Source organism: Armigeres subalbatus, chromosome 1, assembly GCF_024139115.2.
Source record: "Armigeres subalbatus isolate Guangzhou_Male chromosome 1, GZ_Asu_2, whole genome shotgun sequence".
NCBI classification, from domain to species: Eukaryota; Metazoa; Arthropoda; class Insecta; order Diptera; family Culicidae; genus Armigeres; species Armigeres subalbatus.
The window spans coordinates 34895925-34919749 of record NC_085139.1 but is presented as its reverse complement, the minus strand read 5'-3'; the positions used below and the strand labels follow the sequence as shown (position 1 = coordinate 34919749).

General features: G+C 39.2%; 1 protein-coding gene across 8 annotated transcripts in view; it reads left to right on the top strand.

The window, feature by feature from the left end:
* Positions 1-23605, top strand: part of LOC134223977 (V-type proton ATPase 116 kDa subunit a 1-like) — a 68805-nt gene extending 45200 nt beyond the window's left edge. Inside the window, exons 4-10 of one of the 8 annotated variants that reach the window (XM_062703242.1) lie at positions 3035-3132; positions 3495-3536; positions 4448-4574; positions 21115-22491; positions 22555-22801; positions 22860-23031; positions 23094-23605. In XM_062703242.1, coding sequence (XP_062559226.1) covers positions 3035-3132; positions 3495-3536; positions 4448-4574; positions 21115-22491; positions 22555-22801; positions 22860-23031; positions 23094-23196 — 2166 coding nt within the window. In that variant the 3' untranslated portion in view covers positions 23197-23605. Of the gene's footprint in view, positions 1-327; positions 486-3034; positions 3133-3494; positions 3537-4447; positions 4575-21114; positions 22802-22859; positions 23032-23093 lie in introns of all 8 variants that reach the window. The other 7 variants (XM_062703257.1, XM_062703209.1, XM_062703249.1 and 4 more) reach the window with 7 other exon arrangements.
* Positions 23606-23825: the final 220 nt, after the last annotated feature.

The following is a 23825-nucleotide window of genomic DNA, read 5'->3' as shown; positions in this document are numbered from 1 at the left end:
TCAACCAGTTGTGACTAATAATTTTACATTCGTTCCGGGTGCCGGCGGAGGCCGTGGTTCTTCAAGTCTCCCGTAAGGGCTTGAAAGAACCGCAAATCCTCCGATCAACATCAACATCAACCGCTTCCCTTCTCGTAACGCCAAACCATGAAAATCAATCTAAATCAAACCACAAACCCTACGTTTTACGTTTTTTGGATGCGCGCTTTGATTTTGATTTTTATCTGTTCGCATCTATCAAATAAATGAAAATCGTTTCGAATCGAAAAAATAAAACACGTGTATGGAAACCGCTCCGTTTAACTGCAAACGCGCAAACACTCGAAGCCACAAGCAGCGATCGCAAGCAATGTACCTAATATGTCACGGAACCGCTATCTGCAGATGGCGGATTCGCACAGGGAAGAGGAACAAGTTAACCTACTCGGTGAGGAGGGCATTCGAGCTGGTGGTGCCGGGGCACAGGGACAAAACCTAAAACTAGGGTAAATATGCAACACTTTTATTTTCTTTCTCTCGTCCCTATCTCTCTTTCCCACATACACTTTGAGTCCACTGCTCTCGTTCCTCCTGTTCTCACTACTACCATCACATTCTGCGAAATTACTCACGCAATGTACGCGCCGCGCTATAATTGTTGTGGTGTTTCTCTTTTGTTCTCCACAGGGAATCAATATTCGAGCAACGCCTAACAATATACTCTTTGTCATCAACAGAGTTTGTTACTGACAAACGTACCTAGCGACAAACCTTTATCAGAACCCGAACACAATACGACAAGAATCATTTGCCTTGCATGCTCTGATATCTCCGAAAATACGCTGCTAATTTTGTAATCATTGTTCGATTCTCGAATATTTCCATAAAAGCAGAAACTATGATAGCATAAAACCGAAATTTTCACTAGAAATAATGCAAAATAACGTGATGAAAAGTTAGCAACAAGATTGTCTTCTTTTTTGTTGCTGACAATTTTTTTCGGATCTTTGTCATTATTATCTCCGACAAAAACAAAGCTTTGTCGTTGGTTCTCTTTTGTCGCTTGTTTCTCAGGCGCATTCGAAGAAAATTGATTCCCTGGTTCTCCATTGTTTTACGCAAGACACTGTATCAGTTAGATTTTTCTATTCAACAATTATGTAACTTCTACAATAACACAAGCGCGTTACTGAGTTTCGAAATCTAATCCCCAAAAATGGAGCAGGTTTTGATATGATTTATGTAATTGTAATAATGGAACACGCCGGATGTGTACTTTTTTTCCCCCTAACCCTCCGTTGGTTTTTGTTTAACTGTCCGTTTCTGTATTACCTATATTACCGACTTAGAATGCTTCTATCGCGTGGACATTTTTTTCCTATTTTCAAAAAGTCTATTTATTTCACATTGATGCTGTTTTCTGTCTTTACGAAGAAACGTTACGAACGCTTCCCGGATTTCAACCCCAACTACAGCCGCCAGCTAAGGCAAGCCAAGAAGCCCGCAGTCTGTTTGTTCCGAAACCCCTAGTAACGCAAATGATCGAGCAGAAGTTGTTGCAACACATTTGCGACTGAATTCGGTTGTAGATGAGTTGCTGTGACATAATCCGGCTCGGAATTGCGCTACCGAGGAACGTGGATGGGCAAGAAAATTGGTGTTGTTTTTATTTATGTGTGTAGAATTAGTTTTGATTTAAAGAATGTTTGCTTCTATTTGCGTTGTGTGAAGAAATATATTTGGAGTAAGGTAAACAAAAACTATTTTTAAAAATGCACCTTCACAATGTTTTTATGTTTTATGTTTATTGCGCCTTGCTTGAGTCAATTTAGGCTCGTTATCAACTGTTGTCATTGATTATTGCATAATTTCAGACCATTAAGTGCTTCAAATCTCAGAGTTGCAGGATATTTTCATTTTTATGATATTGATTGTTATCGAACCTTTCTGATCGGCTTCCAGATCTCCAGGATCGTAATTCCACGATCAAGTCTAGGGTGAAACATTTAGGTACACTTCTTGGAAGTAGATTTTTTATGTACAAAATATTTAATATAATCATGAGGTTATCCTGTTGCCAACCTCTTTCAAAGATTAAATGCCTTTACAAAGATAAATTGTCTTCAACATTATTTAAATTTGAATAGTTGCTTCAAAACCTTCAGAAATAAAACTGGTACGCCTTAATTGCGATTGCGACTTGGATCTATCATCCTCAAACGACTTTGTTCCTGGTAAAGCCTTTCATAACAATATTGTTGACTTAATGGTCTGAAAATCGTATTCTTTGTACAACAACAAACATTTATTGTGATTTGTTATAATCGCACAAAATTGTTTATCTTTTACGCTTGCGTTTTTTGCACTTTCTCCTTATACCTGTTTGTCGCACTTACTGTTTTCTTATTCCTATTCTAAGTGATTATGTGTTGTTATATTTAAGTACTTAATCATAAACACCTGTGATGGACGTACGACTAACTAAGTTAACAACTAACAATAGCATTTAAACCTACTTCGAATTGGTTAAATTAAACTAAAATGTATTGAGTTTGCTCTCCGACTTAGTTAACTATTTACGTATTACTCAAGTTGATTGTTTTTCAAAAACTATTTCTTTAAATAATGGTATGTATTGTACGAAACATACTTCATGCATAAATTCTTCAAAATTGTTTTCTTTATTTTTATCAACATCAAATCACACATTTTTTCTAAAAATATTTTTTTATTTTCTCTATTGGATATTAAAACATCTTTCATCTATCTCTCTGGATATATGTCAAATTCAATGTATTATCCCGATCGTGATATTCAAATAAAAAAAAGAGCGGACACCTCCCCGGCTCTGTCCTCACATCCCATCTGGCGCCTTCGTAGTGCGTAGTGTGTTTTTAAATGTCGTTTTTTGACTTTGTGTCCTTAATCTTCTGTTACATATTGCCTCTCTATCACCACACAATCGCGATCCCAACCAACCAACCAATAATCGACCGTTCCATCGAATCGAACCAATTTACCAATTGCAAAAACAAACTCCCGATTCTGCGAGCAGCAAGAGGGTGGCATGCACACCACCGAGTCGATGACCCGAGCGTTGATCACCGACGAATCACGCACCGCCGGCAAAACGATGGGTCCTGTACAATTGGGGTAGGTTTGTTAGTTTTGTTTCTCGTTTGTTTTTCTTTTTCGGTTCGTTTCCTGCCGCTTTTGGAAACTTTTCTTCTTTTTTCGGTTTTGTTGGTTAGATTTCTTTTTATTCTACTTTCTTCTTTTATCTTCTGTAGGCTTAAGCTTATGATTTTATCTTCATTATAACATTTTTATTAGATATTTCTAGATTTATCAGCAGCCCTACCGATCCCCAATCTGTTTACGAGACACACAAACAAAAATTGAATCGCTGATAAATTTAGAATCCCTTTTTACAACTTCTACCACTATAAGTACTATCTGTCTATCTACAAGGAGAAGAGCTTTTCAATTAACAAACTACTAATTTTCAACTGCAGTTTTCTGGAAAAGTCACAAGAACCAGAAGAGTACCTCCCATGGTCAGTAGCACAACTACCCCTTCTAAACCGATACCAAATAACCTCATTTCTACGTAGTGTTTTTTTATTCAGTGCACCACATAGTAAAATGCGTCATTCAAGCGAAACCAAACCCATTGACCCATTTGTATGTGACCTTATGGAAACTGATTTAAAAACTGTTCAAACAAACAAAAAATAACACCGACGAGCTTGGTTTAATGACGTATACTGTTTCCATCATAGAGTAGTTGTGAAGTTGTCCTCTTTTAGTGTTAATTTCTGCTTTTAGATACTTTAGCTTTCCCATCACACGTGTGTTATTCACTTGTTACTGCAATAGCCCTCTTCACTTACTACCATTGTGAATTTTGTAATATGCCTGGTTTTCTTGCTTTTTGGTCAGTCGTTTGTTGGACAGAACTAAAACCTAAAATGACTTTCCATGTTTGTTTATATCATTTGTTTGAATATTGCCTGTTTTCTGAGCCTTTTCCATTTAAAAATGTGCATTTTTAAAAAACTTACTGAAGCTATTTAAAAATACCAAATAAACCTTTTTTAAATCTTGTCAACGTGCTGGATTTGAAGCACGATCGTGTGATTTTTACCCTGAATAATGCGTCTTATGTTGATTTCGTTGTTTTAAATCTCATTATTATACTTACATAAATCATCTCCAAACAGTTCCATAGTGGCTGAATGCTGAATGAAGCTCTCAAATCGCAAAACAAAAAAAAAAGAAATCAGGTTCGCCCTGAGAGAGGCTGCTGCTAATGGTTTGAATATTACCTACATTCTAATATTTGGATTTTCTTTTTCCTCCATACTCACCTTGTGCGAGAACAACACCTGCTATGTAAACCGAGTTGTAAATGTTAGATTCTAATTCGAGTATTTTGTATACGCCCGTTCCTGATCCGAAACGACAGCTTTGTTGCCGGTGTTATCCTGCGCGAACGTTTACCGGCTTTCGAGCGTATGCTCTGGCGTGCCTGCCGCGGAAATGTGTTCCTCCGTCAGGCCATGATCGAGTCGGCGTTGGAGGATCCGTCAAACGTAAGTATTTCATTGTGTGTTACTTCTTTTTTAAATGATAACCAAGCATTACCTGTAGTATCTGTAGTACCGTGCTGTGCCCTTATTCCAATCAGCGCCTAATTCCGTTCACGCAAGACAAAATGATAAATAATAAAGAGTTTTTGTATAAAAACAACAGAAAAATATTCTTGTACTTTTCTATGGTTATGTATGCATGAAATGAAATGAAAACCAGCGTCATTTGTAGCGATTAATAGTGAAAATTAAAACAAAATTTGTTGGTCGTCACTACGAGCGCCATTTTGACTGTTTTCATTAACCCACTTGCTAAGAACGTCTGTCATAATATTTAAGCATTTTTAAGTAAAAATTTGCCCTGGATTTCAAACACAGCAGCATAACAAGACAAAACAGGTAACATTATAGCGTATTACCAAATTGTTGCCTGTATTTTCTCGATAGAAAATGCTGAAAAGTCAAAAAAATCTTGACCGGAATAAGGGTACATCTAAATCTACTCGTTCCTTATTCCGTTCATTGGGTTTGGAGGATGGATTCCGAAAATTCCGTGTTTGAGAATATAATCTATGAGCAAGAAAAGGTACATCGTACATGAAGCCATATGAATGGTGAACATTTGAAATTCTATCCCGCAAGCAGGCAGACCGAAAGGAATTCCGTTAACGACTCTACTTAAAAAAATTATGGGACCTTTTTCAACTCGTGCCGGGAAAATACAGTTTTTTCAGTTAATGATTTAATGATGATTTATAAAGTGAATGCTGGACAATGTTAAGAAAGGGTTTCCGGAGAATACGGACAGTTTTAAACAGCACAATCCATCAATCCATAATTGCGGCGTTCTTGTTTAAAAGCTGTATCCGGAAATTTCTTGGCGAATTTCTATAAAAAAAACTCTGCCCTCTTTGAGCTGCAAATAAGGTTATGTTTTACCGAAATCCGTGAATATTTCGTAGAAGTAGGGTTATCCGGTACTTTAAAGAATCGGAACTTTAAAGAATATTCTATTTGAACGAAACAGTGATACGAACAATTCCAATCAAACAGAGATATTGTTTTGGAAGGTTCAGGTCAGAATTAAAGGCCTAGTATCCAGGCTTTAGTCAAAATTACGTTGAGGATAAGGTGTAAAACTCCGATAAGGAATCGTATCTGTCCTTTTCTGTGGTACCTAATGCAAAATGCAACTGGGCAGCTAGCATCAATGTTCATGTTGAATATATTTCTAACGGTAAGTGTAACAAACGAAAAAATAGTCAACTTGGCTATACTAAGGAAATATAATTCATTGTAATTTAAATTTGGAAGGAAATTACATTTTAAGCTTTTTATTTGCAATATTATAATAAATGAAAAGATGGATTTGTGAGAAAAATGATGCCTGGTATTAGCATCTCCAAGAAATCAAATGTTTTTCGGGTGATTGGAATTAGGAACACGAATTAACGGAATTAGGAACAATGCCATTTCAGATGATTGGAATTAAGACCACATAATTGGTCAATTTTGTTTTCACTAGCGGAGCCCAAGTCTATGAATGCATCCCAACATATTTTATTTTCAATTGTATATAGAAAATGACACTATGTAGCGAAATTGCAGCTTCAAAATACTAAACGGCTATTTTTTGGAGCTTTTAGACATAGCGCATTGTCTTAGGTGAACGGAATAAGGGCACAGCACGGTATCATGTATTTGAAATTCATTTCAATTGAAATTTGATTCCGTTCTCTGGTGGGGCTACTCTTAGCCCTTTAGGAATATCCTCCGAAACCCAAAAGGGGAATCGTTAAAAGTCTCAATTCGCTGGTCTGACCAACGGCAGCCAACGAGTTGAAGCCTTTTTTATTCCTCGTGTCCCAGGGTCGTTTTTAGAAGAAGTGGGTAGGTTTTCGGATATTGCTGAAGGAGATTTTGCAGTGAGTTTTTAGATAATTTTTACTCACTTTCGGTTATACAAATTGAGGGATTTGCATGTCTATCAATAGTGTTGCAGGTCTATCAAAATGTGGTTGCTCTGCCCAGTGGGGTAAGGTGTGTAATTTAGTTGGCAATCCAACATTGGTGAATTTTGAACGCACACAGCGAACTTTTAGATTTTCTCATGGCAAAATGTTTTCCATTTAGTTTTTATATGGCAAATTACTAGAGAACAGAGAATTTTTCTTTCGAAATTGAAGTATTGCATTAGATTTTTCTTATACAGTACTAAGATATCGTCGTATTCATGCTGACAACACATTATTGAAACTTTCTAACTTTGTGTCCTAATTTGCAACTTTAATAAAGTAAACAACAGCCGATCATTTTTTTACGGTAAATTTTGGATGTTTTTACCCGTTGTCAACGGCAGAACAGTCACCAATACTTGCCATACTCGGCCGTTCAGTTAACCCGTAATAGAACGTACACGTGGTCAAGCAGTTTGACCAACATTGACTCCACCTCTCGTTTAATTAAACATCCATCAAGTTTTACCAATAGCGGCACGAACAATCAATTTATTCGACCAACAATAGTGCTGTCCAATGAGCAGCTCGAAGTAGCTCGAAGTTGTTCCCGTCCTGCTCGTTCTTTTTTGTCAACAAACGGGCATGAGCGTGACAGGAACAACTTCGAGCTACTTCGAGCTGCTCATTGGACAGCACTAATATCACTCACAAACGACCGAAGCGTCAACTTGAGCACCAACCATAAAAAATATATGGTCCAGTTAGGTTTGCAGCGTCTGTCTCTAACCTCAAACTGATAACTGATTAGTAGTACTTCGCGTTGGACTCGGAGGCAGCCAACCAATCACGAACTCGGACCTTGTCGGAGTCAGTGGAAAGTACTACTGAACTGTCAAAAAAGTTCATTCGATGATGACCGAATTCATTCGTGACGTCATGCTGCAGAACCTAATAGACTAACACAAAATTAACTCCCCCAAGAAATTATGACGTTTGAGCGGGTCGCATAATGAACACAAAATGAACTTTTGTTCGAGTGGACGACCCGCTCAAATGTCAAAATCCATCGGGTGAGTGAATTTGATGAACTCCTGCACAGGTCAATTAGGTTCTGCAGCGTCTGTACGTAACCTCAATCTGGTGACAGATTAGTAGTATAGACCTGTGCAGGAGTTCATCAAATTCACTCACCCGATGGATTTTGACATTTGAGCGGGTCGTCTTCTCGAACAAAAGTTCATTTTGCGTTCATTATGCGACCCGCTCAAACGTCATAATTTCTTGGGGGAGTTCATTTTGCGTTAGTCTATTGCAATTTGCGTTGAGTTCGCCAAATGCACGAAGTTGCAGCAAACTTGCAAAAGATCTTGCATACAATGTTGCTGGTTATATTATCTTTCAATAAGAGTATGTTGTAATCGAAGTTATCATGATTTGTCATGCTATTTGTGCAAAATATAATGAGCTCTTGCTCGATATTAATTATATTGTTAGAGAAAGTTTTTTTTTGCCTTTCTCGTACAACAAAGTTGTACCGAAAGGCTATCATTTCACTCCAAAGTCGAACTTTTTATAGAAGTCTCGGAGACCCATGATGTTATATACCAATCGACTCAGCTCGTCGAGCTGAACAAATGTCTGTCTGTCCGTGTGTATGTGTGTGTGTGCACACGAAAACCGAAAAACATTAGCCACTTTTTCATATAGTAATAATTAACCGATTTTCTCGCAACAAGTTGCATTCGACAGGGAACAAAGCCTTGTTGGTCACTATTGAATTTGATAACGATAAACCATTGCATTTAAAAGTTATTGAGAAAATGGAATCGAACTATATAAGCGCCATATAAGGTTGGTGTCTTGGCTAAATGCGAGAAAGGCAGTATCACTACTCGGTGAGTTAAGTTGGTTTTTTTTTAGAAAATATGATAAAACTAATAAATAAAGTGACAATGTTTGAAATAATTCCACTGAAACGTAAGTAAAATATGTCAGCACCGCTGCTCCGATGTACACATCAAACTACAACTAACGTAAATCCAACGAATGCCTAAAACAGGCACATCTGCAAGCATTTTGACAGCTCGTTCCTGTGCAAGTTGCCTGCATGTTGTCTGCAATGCTAATTTTATTTGCAAATCGCAATACCACAGCGAACAGACGTTGAAGCTGCCCTCGCCATGTTGCGATAACTTTATATTGTTCATTTTGAAATAACTTTGGAATGTCGCCGTTATCCCGTGCATAATCAGCGCTAGCGTCATCAAAAAATGCCACTGTTCGCTAGTGTCGTTATGAATGCAAGAGCATACCAGCGCCATCGTGTTGTCAAAATGAGATTGCGAGTTGCAATGTCAACGTCGTTGGCGTTGACGTTCGGGGTGTTTATTTACACATGTTTTGCAAGAAATTTTGTTCGAGCCTCCATGTCTGTTCTCTGTGATAGTAGGGTAAAATGCCCAATAGTGGACCCCCTAGTAGCGGAATTTCGCTCTTCCTGTCATAAGGCTTAGAAGTTTTCAACAAATTAACTCTGCTTGATATCTAACAGCAAGCTCTGCATCCCCTCTTCACGATACATACATAAAACACCCAAATACACGACGTTATTCGTTGAAATTAACATTTTAAAGTCTAACTGAATTCGCCCTATAGTAGACCCCCTGGGGGTCCATAATAGGAAATTGCTTCCTTATAGTCGACACTTCATTTGATTTTCATGTCCCGTTTCGGGACGTTCTTCTTCCCTATTAAGGACCCCCCAAAATGTTCCTATAATGGACACTCTTGTGTTTATTTTTTATAGAATTGTAAAAAGTCATCATTTCCAATGCATATAATCAAATCATAGGACTGTAAGGTAGGTTCTCCCGATAGAATTTCATAGCAAAACGTTGACATTGTGTAGTAATAATGCAAAAATGGCTGGAGGGTCCACTATTGGTCACTTTACCCTACTTCTTGATGGACTCAGGAGCAGCCAACCAATCTCAAACTCGACCCTTGTCGGAGTCAGTGGAAAGTATAGATAGTGGAACATATAGATGAGCGAAGATAAATCCTCTGTCTCCAAACGAATAACTGTCAAACGCCCCTAGTTCCTCCAATAATAATGAATTTTTTTGTTCTTCTGTTTGATAAAATTGAGAGATCCTCATACAATGCTGGCGAAAAGATGGATGATCACACAATCATACATTTTACTATATTTTACGGAAATTATGGATTGTTTGACAAATTCCTTGATTTTTTTTCAAAGGCGTTGTTTAGATCAATACTTACATATAAGTTTTTGAAGAAAAGGGAAAAAATAATGGAAATATTTAATCAATGCATAAAAAATGTTAATTGGAAAAAGTTACTGAACATTTGATCATCAAATTTTGTTGTAAAAAAATTCTGATTAAAGAAGCTATTCAGAGACACTTTGTAATGATTTTATCGAGTATTCAAATGTTTGTTTTGTTTGTTTAACAACATTTGCACTTTCTTTGGTGCATAAATATTAAAAAATGAAAAAAAAACTGAACTTCAAAATTATACTAGAATAATAAATAAACATGAATAAACGTTTTTTTTTTTAATTTTTGGCAACCCTGTTCAAGCCCCGTCAAAGCAAAGTAGTAATTTATCATAGGGCATGTATATTTTGAGTTGTCACATCCTATCCTAGGTTCAAAACAAGAAACTATTGGTGCAGAAATCCTACGCTAATGTGGCAAAGAAAACTGTAGTCAATCCTTCTGCACCAAAACCCGGTGCGACACCAAAGCATAAGCCCACGTTCGCAAAATTATTCGGTGCAAAACCGAAGGAAAGAAGCCCCAGTAACATTTTTAGTTTTATTGCAGTTTGCCTTGAAACATGGATTATCGATGCACTTCGATAATCACACTTTTCTATTGCGTGTGCACTGTTGCCGAATTCTTTTTCTCGAATCCTACTAAATAATATTATTTTCCTAGGGAAATAATTATGAAAACTGCACAACTGGAAACCTTGGCCATCATTCAGAAGGAGAAAATGCAAGAGCTTGCAAAAATGCGAAAATGTTCAAAACAAAAGCACGTGATTCTCACAGCGTTTGCTTTCGTCTGACATTTATCGATGTCAAAATCCATTGTAATCGACACCGTCACACCTTTGGTCACAGTTTGGAACCGTCACACTTTCAAACTGTGTTGTTCGATTTAGTGTGAACAGCGCAATATAACGGTCTTGAAAACCATTATTTGCTCTACAAGACTTTCATAAAACCATTATGAAACCTAAATGTTACTGGGAAGCAGACTGGCACCAACACCATCTTCGAAGAGAACAAGCCCAATTGATTCGCAACCTACCACCTCGAAACCGCTTGGTCCGTGTCCCTCAAACACAACGACGAATGTGCACAAGCACAAGCTGACGAAAAAGAACTTAGCCAAGTAAAGCCTGCAGCAGTCTCATGAGCCTGAGCAGTTTGAGAAGCAGCATTCAATCAGCTTACATGCATGTCTGTTCATTTTCTGACCACAAAGCTCTGACAGCGCGAGTTTTCCTTCCCCACCTTGGCCGTGAACCTGGTCGCGGTTTTTGGTCCCTCCGTCCCCATCTGTTGACTGCAGAGAATGTCCAGGATTTCCAAATCCGATGGCAGTCTGAACTCGTCAGCGGCGAACCATTCCTTCTTGGCTGCAATGGTGGTTGTCGTATGCCAAACCGAAGATAAAATATGTTTTCCTTTGGAAATCTACGGATGAAGCGACCATCGACTCATGGAAATATCGAGATGACGAATAGCAAATCCTTAAATAGCTGTTTGAAGATACCATCACGGTAACCCAGACAATATTTTTTAATATGGCAGAATTTGCTTCCATGAGTCGATATCGAGTTATAGAACATCGACTCATGAAGGTTTGACAGTAATATCACACAGCTTCGAGTTGACAACGACTTCGTTGACGGAAGCTATCGAAAGACACATGTTGGGCTTCTACCCTAGGATAGGATGTGACAATTCAATTGTGACTGCCTTGTTGTTTCCTCAGTCGATTGCTTCGACGAGGTGGTGTCCAGTGCTTCCGAATATTTTTTATGCAAAATCCGCCGAATAATATATGTATAAAATTAATGTTTTATCGTTCATTTCTTCCATATTTCGTAATCAAAGATGCTACGTACTATCAGCAAAAAAATTTTACAAGGAATTAGATGAGTTTTACAGTGAAAGGGTAAAAATTTGCTTAATAATGCTTCAAATCGAGTATTTCAAATTAGCATAACCCTTGAGAATCATGCATGCATATTTTGCAGGCTAGCATAAATTCATTTTGCCCAAAAAATCAAAAAACAAACTTTCGAATTTTGTCATAAATTTCAATTTAATTTCCCAGCAACACGGCCAAGGTAACAACAAGCTGCCCTTTTGAAAATGTGATACCGCCGATCGAAGTAATCGATTGTCATTTTCACCCAATCAGCAACCGGTACGATTTTGACAGAAAATCGGTACGATTTTTAATGACTAATTGGCACATCCTATCCTAGCTTCTACCGTGCACTTTACACTGCTGGTGAAAGAGAATATAACAGATATGCATGGATGACATAACGCCAGCTGATATTACCACCGCTATCAAATCTAGAAACGAAACACTAGCCGGAAATGTTCCATATAATTTTGTTGATGGGGTAACCGAAAGGGAACGACCAAACAGCTCACGCATACCGTCCGATATCCCTGCTAAACTGTGGCTACAAAATATTCTCTCGAATACTCAAACAGCGGCTCGAAAGCGTAATGGGCACCCATCAGGTAGTGAGTGACAGTCAAAAGTGTTCCAACTCCGGCTGCAATATATTTTAGGCCACTCTTGCTCTTAACGGCAGAATAGAAAGATTGAAAAATTGTAAACAACGAGGACTTTTGGCTTCCTTTGATCTCCACCACGCTTTCGATCTTGTGGATCGGTCATTCATCGCTCGCAACATGTGCGCGCTCGGCTTTGCCCCAAATTTTGTCTGGTTGCTTACCAAGATAGGAGATCTATCATCGTCGCGCCTGCTTGTAAACGGGCATCTTTCCGAACCTTTCATAATCGAGAGATCCGTGCGGCATGGGGACCCACTCTCTATGCACCTGTTCGTAATCTACCTAGAACCACTAATTAAACACCTTGAGGAAATAGACGACCCTGATCTCGTTGTGGCATATGCCGATGACGTGTCGGTGATAACTACATGTAGTGCGCGATTGTTCCATTTCTTCCTTCACTGAAGTGCAAAGCCCTGCTTCTTAATAGGCATATTATTGATATCGACTCCCTTCCCTTTTATAAAGCCTTTCTCACCCAAGATAATCCCAACCCACCTGTAGACTGTCATTGTCTAAAACTTATCCATTCAAATTTTCCCTCACTCCCACCAATAGTCCACGAAAATCCTTCCGCCGAAAGTATCCACAAGGTGTACATTAATCTCACTGAAGAACCAAAAATATGTCGCATGCACCCTGCTGACAACTGGAAACAAATATGGAGCAATATTTCCATGAAGCACTTATCGTCAAGTCAGCGTAGTGCTCTATACCTGTTGGTGAACAGAAAAACCGAGCACCGAAGATTTATGCACCGTACAAACCGAGCTGATGGAGAAAATAGCCTGCACTGTAGTAATGGTGCAGTTAAAACATTGGAGCACAAGCTTATACAATGCGTGCATGTAGAATCAGCGTTGAGGTTATTACAGCAGAAAATCTCGTCGCTGCTGAATGGATGGCGGAGACCAAGATGAATACACTACTTGATGGCTGAATCGTGAATTTGGAAGATTAGAACACCTAGTGGTGTATCGTCTTGGCGGAGACTAACGTCAGTAGAACTCTGTTACGAATAACAAAATGGAAACAGATACTTGATACTTGATGGGCTACAGCTCTTCGATGAACCTACGCCGAATGGAGTATCCTTCTCCACTGGACTCGATCCTGGGCCAATCGTTTTCAGTCGCCCTGAACATTGAGCGCCCTCAGGTCCTCTTCAACTGCAAAAAGCCACCGTGTAATGGAAACAGATAAGAATTTCAAAATTTTTTATTTGTTATGTCTTCTTTGTTATGCAATGGATTTATTTATTTGTTGTACATCGTCAACTTATAAATTGCACAGACTGATTGTTTGACTTAATCCTATTTTTAAAAACTAATTTGCTAACATAAAGTCGAAAAAGCAACACACTTCGTTGAATAGTCTGCAGCGTAAGTCTAATGGATTATTTTGATCGTAATGTGTGCGGTGGCCACGGATCCATAACAGTTGACGATTCCAGAGTTGACGAGACGGTGCATGGAATCGAACATTTTCCAGGATGTAACGGCAGTGGATGTTGCACGTTATGACGGCGAAAATAAACATCCTCTGAAGCATCACTCAACGGTCTGCCAATAATTGCAAGCCAATCAAAGCACAACGTTTGATGGATAGTTCCATGGTTAGCGGCGCAAGGTGTAGTTGATGAAGCGTTTCTGTATTCTCTCGATTCGTTCAATGTGAACGGAATGATACGGAGCCCAGATTTGCACTCCATACTCTAGTATGCTTCGAATTAATGCACAATATATTGATTTGAGCGCATGAACATCATTGGACTGTGCTGTATTACGCCGTAGGAATCCGAGCATAGCGTTGGCCTTAGAGATGGTAACTGATAAATGCTCCATAAAATGAAGCTTACTGTCGAGAACGATTCCAAGGTCTTTGAACGATGTAACCCTCTGTAGCGCTGTGTGACTCAGAAAATAGTCGTAGGTTATAGAATAAGATCGGCAACGAGTGAACGTTATGGCTTTGCATTTAGTCGGGTTCATTTGCATAGCATTGATCTTGCACCAGTTTGCAACATTTAGAACATCAGTATGCAAAGCACAATAGTCTACGAGCGATTTTATGGCGCGATATATTTTCAAATCGTCCGCATAAAGCTGTTTTCCGGAGCTCAGGTTGTTACACAGATCATTAACGAAAAGAATAAAGACCTAGGACCTAGAATACTGCCCTGCGGTACTCTAGAGGGAATGTCATAGGTATCAGACTTGGCGCCATGTACTTTAATTAAAGCTTTGCGAGGGAATAAGTACGATTTTAACCACCGAATTATCCAAGTAGGTAAGCCAAGTCGGTCTAGTTTTTCTATCGCTAGTGCACGGGGCACCTTGTCAAACGTCTTGGAAAAGTCAAAATAAATAGCGTCGACCTGGCTACGGTTCTCCAAATCGTCTAGCACTGTGTATGAGTGAATGCTGTTAGGTTGGATGTCGTCGAGCGCTTTTTCATGAACCCATGTTGATACTCGGAGATGATAGACTGTACTGCTGGGTATAACACTTCGTGCAGAAGACTCTCAAAAACTTTGGAAAGAGTTTGCGAAACAGTTCAAAATTGATATCGGAAGTAGCTCTTTACACTATGTATGTTACCGGATTTGTACACGGGAACGATCGACGCAAGCTTCCAAGCTTCCGGGAAAACACTATCGCTTATAAATCAATTGAAAATTGAGGCAATGGGCATTGCCAGGGATGAAGCACATTGTGATGAAGGTGGGCGGTAAGTGATCGGGTGCCGATCCTTTTGATGTATCAAGCGAGCTGAGAGCTTCAAAAATATTTGCATTGCTAAAAGTGACTTGAGAAAGCCGGACGGAATACGACGGCAGACTTTCGATGTAGTTTTGATCCAATGGAGGAGGATTGTCGTCATGTACTGAGCGGAAGAAGCTGGAAAACAAATTTGCTGTTGCGACAGGTGATCGGGACGAAAGCGTTTGATAAGTGACGTCAACAGGGATATTGTTTGACCCCTTCCGTTTTTTAATGTAGGCCCAGAACGATGGAGGATCATTTTTCAAATTTGCTGGAAGACTTTCCATGTACTCACGGTCACGGAACCGACAATGCTGCATACGAGTATATTCATCTTCAGCTAACCGCAGATTAGTCGCGTTCACTTCAATCCTGTTTTGGAAGAACTTCTTCCTGCATTTCCGCAGACGATTGCGAAGATTCCGGAGCTGTGGCGTCCACCAGGGTTGATTGTACTTCTTAGATGATCGGCAAATTTTGATCGGCACGTTTTCTCGGATGATCGATTCGATGGTGCGATAGAACGCGGTAACAGAATCGTCGATTGAGACATAATTCATAACATGATTCCAATCCAGGGCAGCAATCTTAGCATTGAGGATTTGATAATCACACCTTTTGAAGTTGTAGTCAACGGCAGATATTGGCACTGATCTTTCATCGCGAGAACGGACGTCAACGATTAAAACTAATGGCTTGTGATGAGGGCCAATTTTTAAAAGAGCAGATGGCGACTCGAAGAGATCTATGATGCATAGATTGCTTACGAACACAAAGTCAAGAAGTTTGCCGTTCGCGTTCAGAATATCACTCAGGACTCTAATAGGGCAAGCTCCTGCACAGTTGACGCGTTAATAGGCAATCATCCGTTAACTTCATCGAAATGCCAGACTAAATTCGGCAGATTGTAATCTCTGAGGCTAACAATGACGTCGCAGGAATCGGTACGATTCAGTATCTTGCTAATAGAATCCGCGTGCTTCGTGTAGATATCAGGGCTGCTGTTTGGGCGAATGTAGATACAGCTAACGTAAAGCGAGAACTGAGGCAGAATAAGGCGAACAGCAATGTAATAATGCTATAGATACAGATTACTTAGCATTTGAATTTCAGCTTTTTTGATTAATTATAAATGTAATTAGATTATATCGTGCTTATAAACAAATTATAAAAGCAAAAAAAGGCCAATGGTGGTCAGCTTATTCGAGGTGAACGGTGGTTCTTGAAGGCTGTTTTCGACTATACGCCGATAGGCGATCCACCAAGGAGGGAAACTGCGTGCCGCCGTGGAAGTTTCGACCGCCGGGCCCCACACGATTCCTCCGGATGGGCACAGATGGTTGACGTAACTTGACGCGACTTGTACGCTCCTCTACTGAGTGGCACCCGAGGAAGGAGCGGTTGACGACCCCAAAAGAAAGGACAATGCTGAATTGCCGGCTTATGTGTGCACAACACTGTACGGCAGGGAAATCAGGTCCAAGGTTTGTCCGTCCGTGCTTTCTGGCTTTCACTGTGTGGCTATTTGGCGTCGATCTCAGTAGATAATTGGCTTGGAGTGGGACTCTATCTTCCAAAAACCCAGATTAATCCACCTAGCGGTGATGATGCCTTTCTCGCTCATTATAAAATGTGTCGAGAAAAATCTTAAGTCATAAAATCTGGTGTAGACAAAATCAGAGGCAGATAAAATTTTAACATGCTAAAAATCGAGTCATCATTGTGTCTTGTACATATTCGTTTATGGAATGATGCTATGGCAGTTTCATTGCAAAAAATCGAAAATATTTTTTTGAAGCTAAATTGTAAACAAATAATCAATCAAAAACCTGAATGCGTCCATTTTTGGAAGAATAAAAACCAAAAATAGTGAACACATGTTATTATTTACACATGTTCCAAAATCTGAAAAAAAAATCACTGTCACCCATATTCTTGTTTACGAACGAACGCGCTTTCGAACGAAAGTTGAAGCGCATTCTCGTTTACGCCAGCAAAATGAAATAGAGAAATGGTTCGAACGAATCGCATTCGTTCGAAAGTATCGTTCTTCCGTATTTTTTTATTTTTTTTTTTTTTAATTCTTTATTTAGGTGTTTTTTTAATTCTAGATTAAGTTCAACACCGGCCGTTCTTCCGTAAACAAGAATAAGGGTATGTGTCTTCGAAATATTGAGAATGTAGCTAAAACTATCTTGAGAGCCTATTCCGACTACAAGCTTTATCAGGATAAAGTCAAAGTTGTCGTGTAACATTTCGTAATCTAAACAAACTATAAGCGTCACTTTTTAGAACCAAGAATGTTCAAACGTATGTAGCAAGCATTTTTGACAAACTACATCCTATTTAAATTATTATTAGGACGTACTTCATCATTATCGGATAATAGTAAAAGAGTAAAAATGGATTACCTGATAACTTTCCCTCAAAACCACAAACGCTCATTAATAATGAAAATTTATTTGTTTAACGATAATTCAAACTACGGACAAAATTTAGGTCTAATCCTATTCTCGGTTGCGTATGAAAAGCTTGTGGTAGATAGAAGTGGGTTACGCCGGAAACTAACTGGAAGACTTGGGGCTCATTCACAAAATACATAATGCGAAAGAACACAGATTTGAACCCCCATTCACCCCTCTGTGAGTTGTTTGTAACATTTTCTTTAGAACCACCCACCCTCACCTGTGACGCATAACGTCTTACTAAAATTTCACGAAAAATGATAAATTGGTATTTTTAGTGAACACTATCTTGACTTTCTACATAGTACATAATAATATTGTCAAATTTGAGTTCGTTTTTTATATTATTTTATTATCATAAACGTTACTCGTAACAGAGCTGAGCAAACCCACCCACCCCCTAAACAAATCGTAACATTTTGTAACGCGGTATTGGGAACCCACCCACCCCTAGATGCGTTATGTTATTTGTGAATGAGCCCTTGATACTTTGAATTGCGCTGAATTAAGCAGAACTCGTCATCTCCTAACTCACAAACCAATTGAGTACCTTACTCCGATATATGTGTAATTAGTCCTACAAAGATTTTCAAAATTCCATCAACCGAGCTAGCGACTTTTGGATTTCAAGGTTTTAATTATATCCACAGAAATCAAATTGAACATGAGTTATGAATAGTATTATTCGAATGATTTAAGATAAACGCAATTAGGCTTTCAGCGATCGTGTACGTACACGCACGTTTCACTCACACTTTTACTCGGTTTGTTTGCAACCACGAGCAGCTGTCACGGCAAAATCAAATGGGATTGTTTGCAACCACGAACCTGCGTTCGTGTTGGTGAGAAATGTCGGCGAGACCCTAATTGAAAAACGCTCATTTCTATGAACATTGAAGTTACTCCGCCTCTCCTTTATGGAATATTTCTGTTCCAAAAAAGCGTGACTTGAGACAATTTTCAATCTGTATTTGTCGATGACATTTGACTTAATAGCTACGAATTCCCATAAATTTTTAATATTCATTTAAAAAAACTGACAGCAGAATAGAACTGCTATCGACTACGCGGCTTTTTCTACTCAGATCTCTATTTGAACGTGCTCGAAAAGAGTAAGTTAGTTCTTAATACCAAATATTCTGGCTTAAATTTTTATGATCAATTTAATACAAAACGATGCGATAAATCGGTTAAGGATAAATGCCCGTAAAATAAGTGAGTGTTTGAAACGCATTTTGCATATAAAAATTGTATTTTGGCCATAACTGCTGAGCCCATAGTCTCATTTCTAACAGGAAATAATGAAACAGGATTCGCCGTCCTATACAACTTGTTGTGAGTAAACAAATTAAGACCAAGTGTCCCAAAACTAAGTAAATTAGATCTTAGGCTTCTTATAAAAAAGTTTTTTTTTGTGAAAAAAATATATTGGTTAAAACTTCCGAGCCCGGAGTCTGATCAACCCAATTTTCGATGGGAAACAATCGGACAGGATTCCCCGGCGAACACAATTTGTTGCGAGCAAATCGGTTGATGAAAACAGATTGAAAAGTTGGCCTGACTTTCCACGCCTTTTTTGTGTAAAACCGGTGGCTGTCAATGGACTAGTCCTTCTTTATCAATACTACCCCATTGGTAGCGAGAAATAGGGCTCTAAAACTTCATCCCGTTATTTATTATTTATTTTCTCAGACTAACTATTTTCTCTGAAAAATGTGACATTCGAATGGAATCATTTACGATTTTGCTTTCACGTTAGACATTAGTGAGCGCCATCTTGCTCCGCTGTTTGACCCATCTTACCCCGACATTTTTTGATTGACAGTAGGGTAGGACGGGGCAAGATGAGCACCCTAAGACTGATAACTTATACCTTCTCAGCAAGCATGCGATTCTATAGTGCAGTACGACAGTTCTTGTTTGATGCATCTTATCTAACATCTAGACGAGAAGGCGATTTTAAAAAAGAATGGTAATTCCGATAAATGTGACCTAACTAAAACTCTGTTTTGACTTGTTCAAATATACTACGGGGCAAGATGAACATCGCTACGGGGCAAGAAGGGCACCCTTTAAAAATCATTTTTTCTAACTAAAATGCATTAGAGCACCAATACTAACAAAAAATAATAGCTTTTAATGCGCATTGGCCATATAAAAACAATGAAACTGTTTTTGGGATCGATAAGTTATTATTTTTCATTGATACCATCAACATTACATTGAATAGCAAAAATCAGTTTGAAATTTCAGTAAATTTGTTAATTTTCGTTACTCAACAGATTCAGCGCACAGTAAATCATAATTCTAGGTTGTGAAAAAGAGTTTTAGTATTTTGTGTATTATTTCGTTGTTTAAAAATGGGGTGCTCATCTTGCCCAAGTTGAAATAAATTATTCTAATCTAATTAAGCATGGTCAAACAATTCACTGTGAGTATTTTAAATTACCCTAAAACATTTTTTGATGACATATAAGATTTGTACTTGGTCAAGATTTTCATTAAAAAATGTTTTTGTTTTTAAAAACTTTATTTTCTAATGCTGATTTCTTATAAGAAAATCCAAGTTTTCACCAACTTTTGCTAATTTATCTGTATTTCAGATTCATTTTATTTTTATAATATTTTTTCAATGTCAAGTCTTTTGTTGGACTATAGTTTAATAGTGTGAGGGGTTATTTAAAGAGAAGCTTAAGTCATAAAAGTAGTAAAATTAGGAGTGCTCTTCTTGCCCCGGGTGGAGATCTTGTCGCGTCCTCCCCTTAAATAGACCTCTATCTTAATGACTCAAAAAAGGGTGGATTTTTTGTTATTTCACTCACGTTTTCAAGGACACACCACTCAATACGGAGGCAGCGGACTACTTTTGTTTTTATTATTTCAGCACCCCTGGCTTACAGATTATGAGCTATTTTTATAGATCCACGTTGAAAAGTTGAATTAAAATGTTTCTGTTTTGAGGCATTCAGGGTTCGCCTTAGGCGACCCATCTTGCCCCATCCTACCCTATTATGTTGAATCTCTATTCCAAATGATTGACTAGTAAGGCTTGCGTCAAGAATTGCACTCTTAGGATCTCATTATTTTCAATCATCTAGACTTGTTTTGGAGGTACCTGCCCTAATTTCGCGCATCGCCTAATACCGTGGTTTTCATAAAACATCAGAACCTGGCAATCATGGACATCACATTATTTGGTGAAATGTTCAAACATAATATGTTTGAACATTTCACCTAATACTATGTCCATGATAGCCAGGTTCTGATTTTTGATTAAAACCAAGGTATTAGGCGATGCGCGGAATTAGGGCAGGTCACGGTAGATATTACACCATCTTTAACGACACAACTGCGATTGCATGAATTTGTTTAAATATTCCCCAGTGAATTCCTCCGACCTGCAAGTAATGCTTGTTCAACTGTTTTCGATACTCCTATTCAGTAAAATCTCCACCAAACTAGAACACACATTATAACATTTATTCTTCTTCACCCCAGGGCGACAAGGTCTACAAGTCGGTGTTCATCATCTTCTTCCAAGGTGACCAGCTGAAGACGCGCGTCAAGAAAATCTGCGAGGGCTTCCGCGCCACGCTGTACCCGTGCCCGGAGGCACCAACCGATCGGCGCGAGATGGCCATGGGTGTGATGACCCGCATCGAGGACCTGAACACCGTTCTCGGGCAAACGCAGGACCATCGCCACCGGGTGCTGGTGGCCGCCGCCAAGAACCTGAAGAACTGGTTCGTGAAGGTGCGCAAGATCAAGGCCATCTATCACACGTTGAATCTGTTCAACTTGGATGTGACCCAGAAGTGTTTGATTGCCGAGTGCTGGGTCCCACTGCTGGATATCGAAACTATCCAGATTGCGCTGCGTCGCGGAACGGAACGGTCCGGGTCGTCCGTACCGCCAATTTTGAACCGCATGGAAACATTCGAGGATCCTCCGACTTACAATCGGACGAACAAGTTTACTAACGCTTTCCAGGCATTGATCAACGCTTACGGTGTGGCCAGTTACCGTGAAATGAATCCGGCCCCGTATACGATCATTACGTTTCCGTTCTTGTTTGCGGTGATGTTTGGCGATTTGGGCCATGGTGCTATCATGGCTTTGTTCGGTTTGTGGATGGTGCTCAAGGAGAAGCCATTGGCTGCTAAGAAAACCGATAACGAAATCTGGAACATCTTCTTCGGCGGACGTTACATCATTTTCCTGATGGGTGTTTTCTCGATGTACACTGGATTTGTGTACAATGACATTTTCTCCAAGTCTTTGAATGTATTCGGTTCATCGTGGAGTATCAACTACAACACATCGACAGTAATGTCGAACAAGGCGCTACAGCTAAATCCGGCAAGCCAGGATTACTCTGGAATTCCGTATCCCATTGGTTTGGACCCGGTGTGGCAAGTGGCTGAAAACAAAATCATCTTCCTGAACGCATACAAAATGAAGATTTCGATCATTTTCGGTGTCATTCACATGTTGTTCGGCGTGTTTGTTGGATTGTTCAATCACCGCTATTTCAAGAACAAGCTGGCAATCTACTGTGAGTTCATACCGCAAGTCATTTTCCTGGTGTTTTTGTTCTTTTACATGACGGTGATGATGTTCATGAAATGGACCAAGTACTCGGCCGATAGCGAAGACGAAAAATTCACGGCGGGATGCGCACCGTCAATTTTGATCACATTCATCAACATGGTGCTGTTCAAGTCGGTCGATCACGACACCGGTGTATGTAGTCCATTTATGTTCGCCGGCCAGCAGGGATTGCAAAAGTTCCTGGTCATTATTGCACTGCTTTGCGTTCCGTGGATGCTACTGGCCAAGCCGATTATGATCATGCGCAGCCGCAAGGAAGCAGCGGTAGGTTTAGGAAATCATTCGATTCACGACATAAATTTGGTACTAATTATATCCGATTTGCAGCATCAGCCGATGGCTCCATACAGCAACGAAAATGGCGACGCCGAAACTGGTCTAAATCAGCAGAACGCAACCCAAGATGGAGCTGTTCAGCAGGGAGCTGGTGGCGGCGCAGGCCATGGACACGATAACGAAGAAATGTCGGAAATTTTCATTCACCAAGGCATTCATACCATCGAGTACGTGCTGGGATCGGTGTCGCACACTGCTTCCTATCTGCGTCTGTGGGCCCTGTCGCTTGCCCATGCTCGTGAGTATTACGCAATCTAATTTCGTTGCTTTTAAATTAAAATTTTCATATTGTTTAGAATTGGCTGAGGTGTTATGGAACATGGTGCTGAAGAATGGTCTCCAACAAGGCGGTTGGATCGGCGGAATTGCTCTCTGGGCTATCTTCGGCTTCTGGGCTGTGCTGACCGTTGGAATTCTGGTACTGATGGAAGGTTTATCCGCTTTCCTGCATACTCTACGTTTGCACTGGTAAGTTCTAGCTCAACGTATCTGCAGAAGTATTTCGTTAATCAAATTTCATCTCATCGTAGGGTCGAGTTCCAGAGCAAGTTCTACGCAGGTTTGGGTTATGCATTCACACCGTTCTCCTTCGAGGTAATATTGGATACCAGCTCCAGTTCTACCGAGGAGTAAGTTTTATTGAATTGAAAGAAATTTACCCCATATTGAATTGATTAACATAAAAATGTTCAACTCGAAATATTTAAATAAAAAGAAGATCGTTAAATGTTATAACGCCGGGTGCGTCTGAAAACTATTCCAATTGTTCCACCCGTGCTAGTTTGGCTTCAGCATAAAACTTTGAAACACATATATGCAAAGAAATCATTCAATTGTCAGCACTGTAATATTTATTGTGAAGTGAAATGTAAGCAACAGTACTCTCTATTCAAAATTTATGAAACTATTAACCAAATATTCATTACAGGATTATGAAACAATTAAAGTAAATGTTTGTCAACCATAACCAATCAATAGTAGTAGCAATATTGACGTTCATGCAGAATAAAAAAAGTAGATGTAGCACATTAGCAGCAGCAGACATTTGTGTTCAAATTGCGTAAGTAAGATCCGAAATCGCCATTTGGAGGTGCTGGGCAATAATGAGCACTAATTAATTATTTGAGTGTATTACTTCTACGTGAAGTTAAACGATTTACAATGATATGGAAATGCTAATATCATCTTCCAAACTTAGACGTACATGTCCATGATAGAATTGAGGTATAGTATAGAATTGATAGTTCCATTAGGATACGGCA